The sequence below is a fragment of the Macaca fascicularis genome, chromosome 7, assembly GCF_037993035.2.
Source record: "Macaca fascicularis isolate 582-1 chromosome 7, T2T-MFA8v1.1".
Taxonomy (NCBI): Eukaryota; Metazoa; Chordata; class Mammalia; order Primates; family Cercopithecidae; genus Macaca; species Macaca fascicularis.
Genome location: NC_088381.1, coordinates 158,680,001 through 158,693,996, shown reverse-complemented (window position 1 = coordinate 158,693,996; position 13,996 = coordinate 158,680,001). Strand labels below are relative to the sequence as shown.

At 41.6% G+C, this 13,996-nt stretch overlaps 1 protein-coding gene across 23 annotated transcripts in view; it reads left to right on the top strand.

Annotated features, from left to right (window-relative positions):
* TTC7B (tetratricopeptide repeat domain 7B) overlaps positions 1 to 13,996 on the top strand; it is a 274,722-nt gene that overhangs the window by 111,009 nt on the left and 149,717 nt on the right. For all 23 annotated transcript variants that reach the window (XR_012416059.1, XR_012416058.1, XR_012416057.1 and 20 more), the window contains 2 exons: positions 5,835 to 5,913; positions 11,094 to 11,266. Coding sequence is in view for 20 of the 23 variants with exons in the window: in XM_073998062.1 (XP_073854163.1) it covers positions 5,835 to 5,913; positions 11,094 to 11,266 (252 nt within the window). In the remaining 3 variants the exon portion in view is untranslated. The remainder of the gene's footprint in view (positions 1 to 5,834; positions 5,914 to 11,093; positions 11,267 to 13,996) is intronic.

Below are 13,996 nucleotides of genomic sequence, written 5' to 3'. Positions count from 1 at the left end.
ATTGCTGAGGTAGTCCAAAAAATGTTGTTAAGCCCAGTACAGCTCTCATTAGGTTTGAGATGAGACATCTGGAAGCCTCGCCTGCTTGTTCACATCCCGGCATGGATGGCTGTCACACCCTCCGTCACTATGTCCAGGCTGCAGCTGGCTTGCTCCGTGGATCAGAGAGAGCCCTTCGCTAATGAGGCCAAGGTTGTGGGTTTGATCCCTGGCTCCTGACTGCAGCAAGCCATCTGTCTTCACAAATGCGTGTCATTGGATATGAGGAGGAGAGTGTGTACAGAGGGGGAAGCTGGACTCCATTCTGGGAAAAACAGCTCCCTGACAGCCGGCCACAGTGTCCTTTTGGACTGGGAAGGGTATCTGTTCTTCTCCCACTTTCCAGATCTGGATATCTGGTTTTGATTTCAGACTTTTTCAAGATAGATGATATTAAGGGTTACATAAATTCTCAAGCCTGAGAACTAAAAGTGATGAACCTAGAAGATACATGGTCTGTATCTGATTTTCCGGAGTTGTAAGTGTTGACAGTGTCCAGAATAACATTGTCATTGCCAACACTTACAACTCCGGAAAAGCAGATACGTACCATAAAGGGTATAGGTATATGATGATGGGATGTATCTCATGGATATACCAAGTACCTGCTTTAGTTGTCCCCTTTGTAACTAAGATAACTCTTTTCAGCAAGGAGATGGGGAAAGGGGTCTGAGAAGATAAGATGGTGCTCACTCTTTCCTTTCTTTTGGGGGTACCCAGCTTGTTAAGTGTCACAGGTACTGGCTGGCCCTGTGAGGCAGTTGAGACAAGGAGGGGTGTGTACAGAAGGGGCCTTTGCTCTCACAATGATTGCAGTTTGGTTGGTGAACAGATATAAACTCAAATGAAAAGCAGTGTGGAAAGGTGGAAAGTGCCATCTAGGCTGGCCTCGGCCCTGGGTCTTGACCCTGTAGACGGAGGAGCATGTGTGAAGGCACAGGGGCAGGAAAGTTTCCCTGAAATGCCTGGAACTTTTCTTTAAAAACCTCAAAATCCCCATTATCCACATAGCTCTCTAGAAGCTGTTAGGCTGGGCATGTCACTGGTGTAGGAGTACTGCTCCCCCAGGTCTCCACGCTACAGGGAAAGCCCCCGAGGGCACACAAGACTATTCTAGTTAAGAGAGTGTGGTGCTTTGCTGTCTGCTGGACTGTGCTCAGTGAGAAACAATGAGATAAGAAACGGGTAGGAAATGTATCCCCTCGTGCTCTTGGTTCATTTGGCTCATGGTGGTTCTTTTTCATTCAACAAATATTAATTGGGTGCCTCCTGTATGCCAGGCTCTGTTTCAGAGGCTTGGGTTATGTCAGTGAATAAAGCCAAGGCCTCTGTCTTGGAGGCACTTACGTTCTTGTGGGGAATGTGAAGCCATCTAAGCTCCCTGAGGCAGGGATGGTGTCCCCTGCTCAGTAGTGTGTCTTCAGGGACCACCCTGGCCCCTGCTGGGAAACAGTGCTCAGTAATTGTGGAAGTAACCTCCTGCTTCAGTGTTTCAGGAGTGCTGGTTGGTGGGAAGAAAACAGGGATGGTGTCCCCTGCTCAGCAGTGTGTCCTCAGGGACCACCCTGGTCCCTGCTGGGAAACAGTGCTCAGTAATTGTGGAAGTAACCTCCTGCTTCAGTGTTTCAGGAGTGCTGGTTGGTGGGAAGAAAACATGGAGAAAGGCAGACGATTTCTTTGCTCTTTGAGATCTACTGGGTTGACTTATTGTGTTTGATCTTTAGTTATAAAATTCTCAGCCACCGAACAGAAAAAAATATTGAATAGACTCTAGCAGGCCACCTTTTCCTCGTTACCCAGGAAATGGACCCTGTCTTTTATTCATATCACTACTTTGAGTTTGCACGACAATGACAGGTGATATTGAATTTAAGTGTATTGGTGCCTGGGTCAGATTTTGAGGTCTGAAGCTAATTTGGAAGGACAAGTTAAAGGGAAGAATTGTCTTTTCCCACCCTACTCCCTAGAAATAAAAGGAGAAATAACCACACAACAAAAATGTATTGAGCTTGTTATTGAAGTAGCCACTCATGACAAGCTGAAATGATTCTCATGTCCCCAAGTTTCTCTAGCCTTGGTTTTCCATTTTGATTTTGGAGCTCTGGCTTTCTTCCCATTTACATTTCCTCCTTGGTTTGATTACAGAGGGACAGATGGCATTTGTCGAGAATGTGGTTCAGAGTCATAGAACAGGACGAAACCAGGTGCAGTGAGTTTGTACGTTAGAATGTACATTTCAGAGCCTGGAAAGATGCTGCCACGGGGCCCAAGGGGGAACCGGAGCCCATCGCCAGGATAGAGGGTTGAGAGGGAGGGTCGAATGCTGGTAAGTCAGCAGACAAGCCCTGGAAGGAGGTTCAGCAGGAGGAGGATAAAACCAGATGGAAAAGATAGGAGAGAAGAAAAGATAGAAGTAGGTCAAGGGAAGAGTAGACTGTGTCCCCATGAAAAGTGGTAGGCTTTCCTGCCAATGGGAAAACAAGGATCTGAATGAGAGCAAGGCTGTGGGACTCTGGCCTGAGCTCTCCATAATGGGCTGAGGACAGTGATGTTGGTGAGTGAAAGCAGAGCTTTGCCTGTCAGGCGGAATGAGCAGCTGGCACTCCGGGGACTGCAGGCCCTTTCCTCCTTGGGCCCAGCCGAGCTGTTGGGAACCATTCCACGTGGAAGGAAATGCACCCAGCTCAGGAAGCTTGTGAAGCAAAGTGCAGGAGATGAACCCCAAGTTCTGACAGCTTGCCAGAGTGCCCGCTGCGCGAATGCTGGCAGGAACATTTGTTTTGAGAATAGTTTAACCATAATGAATTCTGACATCATTGCACTTTCTCAGACAAGGGTGTTGAAATGGAATACATGACCTAATGTCAGGGGTCTGTGGAAACCCTCAAAACAGGGAGATTGGGAGATTCCTTGGCTCTCTTATCTTCATTTTGAAGTGGAGTTTTAAGCAACAGTTCCTTCTTAGATACTTAATTGATCTCAACATTTTAAGAATTAACTAACAGTTCGGAGATATGAAGGCAATCGTGTGGGTTTTGTTTGCCTCTCTCAAATTGGGTTATCTCATAGCATTTGGAATATAATTCTTGCAAGTTAACTTCCTTTTATTTTTTGTTCTGATTATCCATGTACTTGAACATTTTTATTTTTCTGCTCTCATGGCAACAGTGGAAGCGATCAGTTGAATACAATTATATGATTTCAACATGTGTGGATGACAGGATTTCCTGAGAATTGTGTTTTTGCATTTGGGCACTTTAAGATGTGCCTGTTTCACCTCTTCTTGCTGTCCGATTGATCTGTGGGGGGGTGGGGACCCTTCTGGGTGCCAGAGTCATTGCAGTGGGCTGTAGCTTCAGGCCTTCTCAGCTCTGTGGTTACTGTGGCTTCTTTGTTTACAAGCAGATTCTTCCCAGCTTGAGGAAGATTTTGCTTCTGAATCTTAAACTCTCTCCAGGAATAAACTGGAAACAGTTTGAGAAAAACTTGTATTTGCTTCAAAGGCTTAATTGGGAATACGCACCCAGTGGCTGGTATTGCCCCATCCTGCCTGGCCTCCTTCGGGGCGGAGACTTCCTCTGTTCCTCCACCAGAGGGCCTCGGTCCTGCGCGGGAGAAACCCTCTTGCATCTTAACAGGGGAATTGAATTTCTCTATCCGTCATCGATCTCTTTTGGCAGCCCAGGGCATTACCTGCATTCACTGGACTTCTTCCCCTGGGCCAACGGATTTTCTTTCCAGTTTTGGACGAGTAATGAGTATTTCATTAGCTGTCATCACTGGGACACACAGAATTTATGTTATGAATATATGAAGTAATTTGCATATTAATGATGCAAAACATAGACCTGAACTCTTGGATTCATATTTTGTTCCTTCCTCTAGAGTTACACTTCTGTTTTGGAGCTTATGTGTACCCAGGAAGGTAACAGAGTAGGGTAGAAAGCTCCCAGCTCACTGTCTCTCTCACGGGGCCTGTGAGCTTGAGCAAGCCCTTCACTTCTGTGTCATAATGGACCGGATTCTGTTGGATCATTTATAGCTGGAAAATTCTGTGCTTCTGTAACTGTCTAAGTAGCTCATTCTGTTTCCTAGGACACTGGAAACATTCTCAATGACCAGTTCCTATTTGTAGGCTTCCCTGGCTTGCAATATTTAGGTTTGATACTGCTTATTCCAGGCCTGATTTCTACCTGGTGAATCAGCCCCTTCCACCAGGGTCTCCACTTGTGTTGCCTCAGTCACAGCTTATTTCATACAATTCAAAGTACCATCCCTTCTGTGCCCAGTAGGATGAATCCGTGTTCCAGAATCCGTGATTCTGGAACAAAGTTAGACTACCATATTCATTCCCATCCTTTGTTTAGCTGTAGCTATTTCCTTCCCTCCATGTTACTTAAGAGAACTGAGCTTCAGTCCAAAGCAAATGTACTTTGTTGCCTGTGAACATGGATCCCATAAAAGCAAATGAAGGAGAAAGCAGAGTAGATTGCATGTCCCAGGGCCTGTTACCTAATCTTTATTCACGTCTCTGTTCGATTTCCTTTAGTGCTGCTTGGCGTCCTGAGCACAGCTTCTCTTTTTATGCCACCATCAAGCTTCTGATCTGATACCATCTGATATGTGGGGGTGAGAGGACTATGGGAATATTTATGTACCTATGCCAGTAAACCATTATCTTAAAGTTCTGGGGCCATTCTTGTGCATGAGAGCCCTGGGATGTCATGTAGGTATAAGATGCGAATTAATAGCCCTCATGAGTGCTTGTAACTTACAGAACCCACATTCAGGTTTGATTTAATACCTTTGCGTGATTCAAAATGTCATCCAAGAAGAGAGCCAAATACCTAGAGCATCTGCCACGGCCTGCAGAGGCTGGCTGACACGTTTGCACTGGCTGACCCGCGCTGTGGCTTTTTGGAAAGATGAGATATGTTCTAATGAGCAGGTTATAAATATCGCTGAGTTATGTCATAGGTGGTGGCAGCGCTTAATGTAAAGGGACCGGCTGGGGAGCGTTCCCAGCTCAACAGGCTGGATGCAGCTTTCAGAGAGGACAAGTGGGGCTTGAAAATATTGACCAGGATGTTACAAAGTAATTATTTGTCTCTTAATGAAACATGTCACCAAATGTGTCCCTGTGGGGTATGAGTGGCAGTGAGATGAGGTGTGCTGTGCTCACACTCAGGGAGCTTGGTTCCAGTTGTCACATACTCGCTCTCAGAAGGGGCCTCTCACCCTTTTGCTTCTTTTTGTCAGTGTGGGGTTTGGAGGAGGGTTGGTTTGATGAATTTACCGGTTTGGTAAGTTTATGTTCTCAAAGATGCAGAGTGGTTGCTTGGTGGAGTTCCTGTTTTCTCGTGCTTTTCATCTTCATATTTTATCCTTACCCATGGTGCACACAGTGCCTTGCTCATATTCCGGTGCGCTTTTGCCCAGTGTTGTCTCCCACCTTTTAAATGAAAATATAGATTTCAGTCCCACTCTACAGAGCCATTGAGAGTTTGAACACAGACTCTTCTAAGGTATCTTGCTTTTTAATTTGTTGGCCTCAACTGATTTTCAAATTGTTATTTTTTAGAGAAAATGTGCTAGGGGTTAGAAAACTCAAAAGGCCATCAATCTTAGGTCAAATGTTTCATTTAACCAAAGATGGCTAGACACGTGCAGAGTAATCGTTTGCTTAAAATCTAGCCAACAGCTTTTATGCAGACAAAATGCACTGAAACGTGCATGTAACGCATTTGATATTAATACATGCCAGATGAAAACCGTCCAATTCTGTGTCCACACAGGAACTTGACAAGAGGAGTCGGAAGGTTTAGAGAGCTGCTCAGAGCAGTTGAAACGAGAACAACTCAAAACCTGCGAATGGTAAGTGTGACCAGTGACTTGATTGAGGCCAGCAGGCACTTGTCTCATAGGCATTTACATTCATATTTTTTTACATTTAAGTATTATAAATATATGTGACATATATTTATAATAAATATATGGAACAAAGTTAGACTACCATATTCATGCCCATCCTTTGTTTAACTGTAGCTATATTTATTTTTATAATAAATATATGTCACATATATTTAAATATTTATTGTAAGTATATGTCACTGGGCTTATGAATTTGAGCAAGCTCTTTCACTTCTGTGTCATAATGGATATTTATGTGACATATTTATAATATATAATTATAATATATAAATATATGTAATATATAATATAAATTTATAATATATAAATAGCAGTTTACTCATTTAAAGTTTTTAGCATATTCACAGAATTATCCAGCTATCACTAATATTTAATTTCAGGACATCTTAATCACCCCCAAAAGAAACTCTATACTCATTAGTAGTCAATCCCCATTTTCCCCTCCCCCTAGTCCCTGGCAACCACTAATTTACTTTCTGTTTCTATGGATTTGCCTATTTGGGGCATTTCCTATAACTGGAATGATACAATTTGTGGTTTTGTTTTTTTGTTTTGAGATAGAGTCTCGCTCTGTTACCCAGGCTGGAGTGCAATGGCACAATCTTGGCTCATTGCATCCTGCCCCAGCCTCCGAGTAGCTAGGACTACAGGTGCACATCACCACACCCGACTAATTTGTACTCTTTTTGTGACTGACTTTCTTTACTTAGCATAATGCTTTCAAGGTTCCTCTGGGTCACAGCGTGATCAATATTTCTTTCCTTTTTATTGCCAAATAATATTCTGTTGAATGGATGTATCACATTTTATTTGTCCGTTCATCAGCTGATGGACATTGGGTTGTTTCTACTTTGGGGCAATTACAAGTAACGCTGCTATGAACATTCATGTACAAGTTTTCGTGTGGACATATGTGTTCTTTCTCTTGGCTGTATACTTAGAAGTGGAATTGCTGGGTCATATGGTAACTGTTTAACAATTTAAGGTGCTGCCAGACTGTTTTCCAAAGCAGCTGTACCATAATACATTCCCACCAGCAGTTATGAGGGTTCCAATTTCTCCACACCCTCACCAACAGTTGTTATTATCTTTTTAGGTGTAACCATCCTGGTGGGAATGCAGTGATATTCCATTGTGGTTTGATTGGCACTTCCCTGTTGGCTAATGATTTTGAGCATCCTTTCCTGTGTTGTTGGCAGCATTCTCTGCTGAAACCTGAGAATTGCACCTGTTAAGGCAGGTAGAATGTAGGCCCTCATGGCTGCCAGGGTGTTGAGGGGTTGGTGTATGCTTATGATTCATACCAAACCCAGACAGAATAAGACACATTGGATCCTGAGGGCTGCTAGTAGTTTGGCTAATTGTATTAACTATAAAACTTGGAAGAGAAATATACAACATAGTTAAATTAACTGTTTGGTTAGCAATTTGGCTCTCCTGTTGACTTGAATTCTTTCTTTGCCTTTTTAATCCTTTCACTTTCCTATCTAGGGACGTTCATTAGGTAGACCTCTACAACTTGCCCTATATAACCATAGCCAGTGAGTGCTTGAGTGGAGGACTGGTGCTTATGAAAAACTAAGCAAATGCCACATGTCACAGTTGATGTAGCAACCTCATGGAAGGTTGCAGTTTATCTTTTGTCACCCATACTTTTGTCCTTTCTTTATCATGAATCCTTTAAATGCTGTGGGAGAGTATTCAGTTGGGCAAGGCTAAGAGATTCATGTCATAGGAAATGACTTCATTGTGGTGTCTCCAGAGTTTTAAGATGTAGACATACAACTCATGGGGCCAGATGGCCAAGCTGGGCTTTCCTAGAATTATGGGGGTGAGACAGGATGGGCAACTTCACACACACACACACACACACACACACACACACACACACACACACCCTGTCATCACCACCACCAAGAGCTCAGTTGCCTTCAAAATTTACTTATATATCTATGTGATTTATAAGTGCCTTAAGAAGTTCAAACAAAATATTTCCATTTTTAGGGTTCTTCAAGGCAAAAGAACTTACAAAAATGTTGTCTTTTCTCTCAAATTTACCTCCTCTCAGTATTTCATAAAACTTCCCAACTGATCAACATGAACAGGTTCTTCCAAGATTTGGAAGCATGATGAAAGTAACTGCCTGAATTGGCAAGTGTTTTCACAATTGTTTTAAAAGTGCATTTAAAAAGTCAGTCTTTCAAAATTGCTTAAGTATAGAGCATTTGTTCATATTGTCGACTCTCACTGGTTTCTTGATTTGATTTACATTGGACATTAGAAAGTTTCTCCTGCTAATGACATTCATAAGCAGTGTTTCCATCAGCCTTAATAACTATGATATTTTTAGATTAGCTGATAATTGCAAATTTATAATATTCTTATGAGGTAGAAAAGTTGCTTTGTAAACTATCTGGTGTGAGATCATAGCAGAGAAGGATTTTAAAGTATGTTTTCAAGAGTTCCACTCTTAGATATATACTCCAAATATTAAAAACAGGTGTTCTGCAGTGAGCTATGTGTGATTGCACCACTGCACTCCAGCCTGGGTGACAGCCTGAGACCCTGTTTCAAAACAAACAACACAGGCGTTCAAACAAAAACTTGTACATGGATGCTCATAGCAGCACCAATTATGATAGCCAAAAGGTGGAAGCAATCCACATGTCTAGAACTGATGAATGGATAAGCAACATGTGGTATATCCATGCAATGGAATATCATTCAGCCATAAAAAAGAATGAAGTATTGATACATACACAACGATATGGATGAACCTTGAAAACTTTATGCTAAGTAACAGAAGCTGGTTGCAAAAAGACCCATATCACATACTTTAATTCGTATAAGATGACCAAAATAGGCAAATCCATGGAGCCAGAAAGCATATTGGTTGTTCCCAGAGTCTGAGAGGGAGGGGAAGTGGGGAGTGATTGCCTAAAGGATATAGGGTTTCCTTCTGGGGTGATGTTCTGGAATGTTCTGGAACTAGATAGTGCTAATGGTTGCACAACATTGTGAGTGTCCCGAATGCCATTGGATCGTGCACTTTAAAGAAATAAAATGGTGACTTTTATGTTATGTGAATTTCACCACAAGTTTTAAAACACATACACACACACACACACACACACACACACACACACACACACACACACACACACACACAAAGGGCATTTCATGACCAAATTTGTACATAAACATCCAGGTCTTATTTCAGGCCCACTTCCCACCTTTCTCTCCTTTGATTCTGAATTTATTTTATAGTTACCAACAATTTGATGCATTTAAACTACAGGCTAAATGTAGGTTGAGTGTAAAAAGTATGCTAGATATTGGTGATCTTGCTGGTAATCTCATATTTATTGTTTTTTTCTGAACTTCATTTGAGCTTTCAGTGGACATAACCAAATGGCCGTCTTAATAGGTAGAGCACTGATGAAGCGATGTCTTTAAAATATGCAATCACATCAAAACCCCATTAAAAAAAAATCTCTCAGGAAGGTTAATACCCTGAGGGGAAATGAGACCTAGCATGAGCTATCTAGTAGTGAACAAGCAAACTGTTTAGGGCAGAAATTTTTACAACTTTAAAATCCCTCCATGGCAAATATATTCAGAAAATGAAATTCCTTGTTCATTTTTTTTTTTCTTTTAACATTTATTTCTCAGCTGTAGTGAGTGGAAGTTATTTTTGCCAGTTGAAGTTTCCAGCAAAAGTCATTAGCTTATATGACTGCAATGAGATCAAAATGAAACTATAATGGAAGGCTTAAGAAAACAGTTCAGGAGTTGTTTAGGTCCTGAAAATTGTGTTCTTATGAGATCTTTACAGATTGCTCAGTTGGGGATGATCAGAGTGCATTTAATTTCACATTTTTATAGACATTTAATGCCAGTGGGTCTTACTTGGGAATGATAAAGAAAGTTTGCCTTTACCCAGTGGTTATCAGAAACCACTCTGTTAGTGATTTGGTTGGATTTAACTTTCCTTGTGGTGTTTTAAGAGATTTCATATGGATGAAAGCTTAGCAAAGCCCTCTTCTGAAACATTTGCTTATTTTTTTAAAAAAGGCTCCTTCTCAGAAGATCAGCAGTCTTTGTCTGCATCTTCAAAGGATGCTGAAACCTGGTGGAAAACCATGCTGGGTTCTGGTGCCTCCTCTGGCTGACCATGGGTAGAGTGAACTACCCTGGGATGCAGTGCTTCTCTTTTCAGAGGAATTTTTAAAAATTACTTATCCTCTTCTTTGTTACTAGAAGATTATAAGCTAAGTGAACTGACATGCATCAGTCAACAAAACACTTCTTAGTACATACCATGCATTCTTTCCCCCCATACATTATATTATACATGGTACTGTTTTAGGCAGTGGAGTTACAGAAGTTTGGGAAAGCTTATTAATCTGCATCTAACTTGGAGAACAGGATCCAGATGTTTCTGGGTTTTCACTGTGCAGAATGGGATACCCATCCAGCTTTGAAGAAAGGTCTTTCTTGATCGGAACCATGTTCCCACTTTGCCTTCCCTATTGCACAAGGCAGGTGAGAATCTCCGGGCCAGGAGCCCAGGATGTGCTGAGAATAGACACTCAGGTGCTGAGTCCTTGGAGGTGGGACGTACAGGGCCTGCCATTGGTACATTTAAGAAAGAAGATGTCTACAGTAGACACTGGATTTTCAGTGAGGATAATTTTTTCAGGGATAGCATTATCTAAGCTGAGTACAAGCTTTTTGCCAGGTTTGAGGTTTAGCACACATCATTAGTGATGCTAATATCTGCAGCTCACCTGTTATTTATAAGAGCTCTTGGGAAAGGGCTTAGCCAAAAGTTTCAGTTGTTTCAGGTATAAAATATGTGTAGTATTCCAGAGTGTGACTGATGGGGCAGCATTTGAAGTACATGAACCTTTTTTTTTAAGTGTTCAAACATCTTAGTGAATCATGTTTTCTTTTCTTGTCATAAACTGGTACAATTACCATCGTAAAAGAAAAAATTTTAATTATGAGCCTTGCAGTAGTGCTTAGCACAATGTGATGATATAAATATTTATTGACTGACTGAATGAATGACTAATACAAAATAGATTCATGGCTGTGCTTTTCCTCGTTTATGTTCCCAGACAATAGCCAGGCAGCTGGCAGAGATCTTGTTGCGGGGTATGTGTGAGCAGAGCTACTGGAACCCTCTGGAGGATCCACCATGCCAGTCACCTCTGGACGATCCTCTCCGCAAAGGAGCAAACACAAAAACCTACACTCTCACTCGGAGAGCCCGTGTCTACTCAGGAGAGAAGTATGAAAGCTGATGTCCTCACTTGTAGGCTATGGGATGGGAGGGAAACTTGGGAAAATTCAAGGATGATGAGAAGTAGAAGAGTAGATTTTTTCCCTAAAAGAAAATCAAATGAACAAGTCTCGTTTTCCAGTTTAGTAGAGATTCCTCATTACTTTTTATATCTTCAGCAAGTATCTGTGCACTACCAGGGACATTTTAAGTAGGAGAAAGTTCTCATCTCAGTGCTTGGGTGCCATTTGCAGCCATCACTATTGGTTTTTGGAATTTTCATTCCATTTATTATAAGACCTCAGCATCAGACAGCAATCAGAAATAAAGCTATCTGCAAGCCATCTAACATCTAACATCAGCCTCACCCTTCTAACATTTCTTCAGCAATTCCTTGATCCTTTTGCTTAAAATCTTGTTCTAAATGGAACTAGATGTAAGAAGAAGAATCTAATATTTTCAAGTGATTGGAAGGTGATGTCTCTTTAGAACTTCTTTATCTTTTTTAAGTTTTATATTTGAGACTTGATCACCTTGGAGGAAAATGGGTCAGAGTGTCACTACAGTCTTAGCATGAGCCTTCCCCAGGCCAGAGGAAGCCAGACAGAGGAGGGAGAGACAAGGAGAAGGGCTGGGAGGCCGGAATGGTTGTTGACTCATTCTCAATGCCTCCCATTCGAGTCTTGAATTCCCATCTTTGCCTGCTCTTTTACATTTTTTAATTTTTTAAATTTTTTTTTTTTTTGAGATGGAGTCTCGCTGTGTTGCCCATGCTGGAGTGCAGTGGTGCAATCTGCAACCTCCACCTCCCAGGTTCAAGTGATTCTCCTGCCTCAGCCTCCCAAGTAGCTGAGATTACAGGCACACACCACCACACATGGCTATTTTTTTTTTTTTTTTTTTTTTGAGACAGAGCCTCACTCTGTCACCAGGCTGGAGTACAGTGGTGTGATCTTGGCTCACTACAACTTCCACTTCCTGGGTTCAAGTGATTCCCCTGCCTCAGCCTCCCAAGTAGCTGGAACTACAGGTGCATGCCAACATGCCTGCCTAATTTTTTGTATTTTAGTAGAGATGGGATTTTACCATGTTGGCCAGTATGGTCTCGATCTCCTGACCTTGTGATCTGCCTGCCTTGGCCTCCCAAGGTGCTGGGATTACAGGTGTGAGCCACCATGCTGGGACAATTTTTGCATTTTTTTGGTAGAGACAGGGTTTCACTATGTTGGCCAGGCTGGTCTTGAACTCCTGACCTCAGGTGATCCGCCCACTTTGGCCTTCCAAAGTGTTGGGATTACAGGCATGAGCCACCACCCTGGCCTTTGCCTGTTCTTATAAGGACAAGACATGTTGGCTTTTCAGAATCTCTGTGTGAAGGAAAGGGGAACACACATGAATAAATATTGAAGACCTTTTCCATGTTTTCAAATTAGAAAAACAGCTGAGATGATGAGGTGGCAGCTTCTGAAGTCCCAGAGAAAGCACTAATAGAGATGGCATGACTAGACACTTTCTCCATCTGAAGATCAAGATTTCAAACATCTGAAAATAATTGTTGTACTTTCAGAGGAGTTGGCATTTCTTCAAGGTTGCCATCTCTTAATAATCCTGTTGACCCTTGCATTTCTGTCTCTCGTCACCTTCTTGTTCAAGTTTGTGTTTCTTACATGGATTCAGATGAGTTCGCGTATTCTTAACTTTTTCCCTAGGCTTATCTTAATTTAGTTTTCATCCCCCTTTTCTACAGCCTTGTTGAACCATGTGAGTTTGCTTAATTCACAATCTGTGTTTACTCTTTAGTCCTTATCTGGATTCATAAAATATCTGTTCTAGCAATTTTTGATACTCTTATTTTTAAAATGCTGACCCCTCATTATTAACTATTTAGAAGTAGGTTTGGGGTTCATTTTTAAGTGATATTTATATCATAAAAATAGACTCTAGAGTTTTCCCCTGCTTTAGACGCTTCTTAATAACCAAGGTGCCAAGGGCATTAAGGACCTCCTTTCTCACCCTCTTCCCCCAGTCCAGTTTGACACATGGCTGGAACTCTGTGTCTCTTTGGGTGCCATCCAGTATGGCCTCACCCCTTGAAGGCAGAGAAGCTCACAGTGCTGGCCATTTCTCCATTTCCTGAACCCCTCAGATTTTGTCGCTTTTCTAATGTCACCTTTCCCATGTGTACAAAGAGAATTATAGAAGCAAAATGCAGCTCCAGGAAATGCAGTCATTAAAGGGAGCATTCCTATAGTAGCACTGGCTACTGAGTCACAAGTTTCAGTTCACACGTGTCAGCTTTTTAAAAAATTGTTTTTTGAGACATAATTCACATATTATACAATTCGTCCATTGAAAGTGTGCGATTCAGTGGCTTTTAATATACTTGCATAGTTGTGCATCCATCGCCATGACTGGAACATTTTTATTACCCCCAAAATAAACCCAGCACCTCTTAGCTGTCACCCTCCTGTCTCCCAAGCCCCTGAATTTCCATATGAATTTTAGAATTACCTTGTCCATTTCTGGAAAAAAAAAAAAAAAGGCAGCTGGGATTTTAATAGGAATTGCATTGAATTTGTAGATCAATTTGAGGAATATTTCCATATTAAAAACATTAAGTCTTCTGATCCATGAACATGAGATATCTTTCCATCTATTTAGGTTGTCTTTAATTTTTTTAAACAATGATTTGTATTTTTCAGGATATAAAGCTTGTATTTCTTTGGTTACGCCTATTCC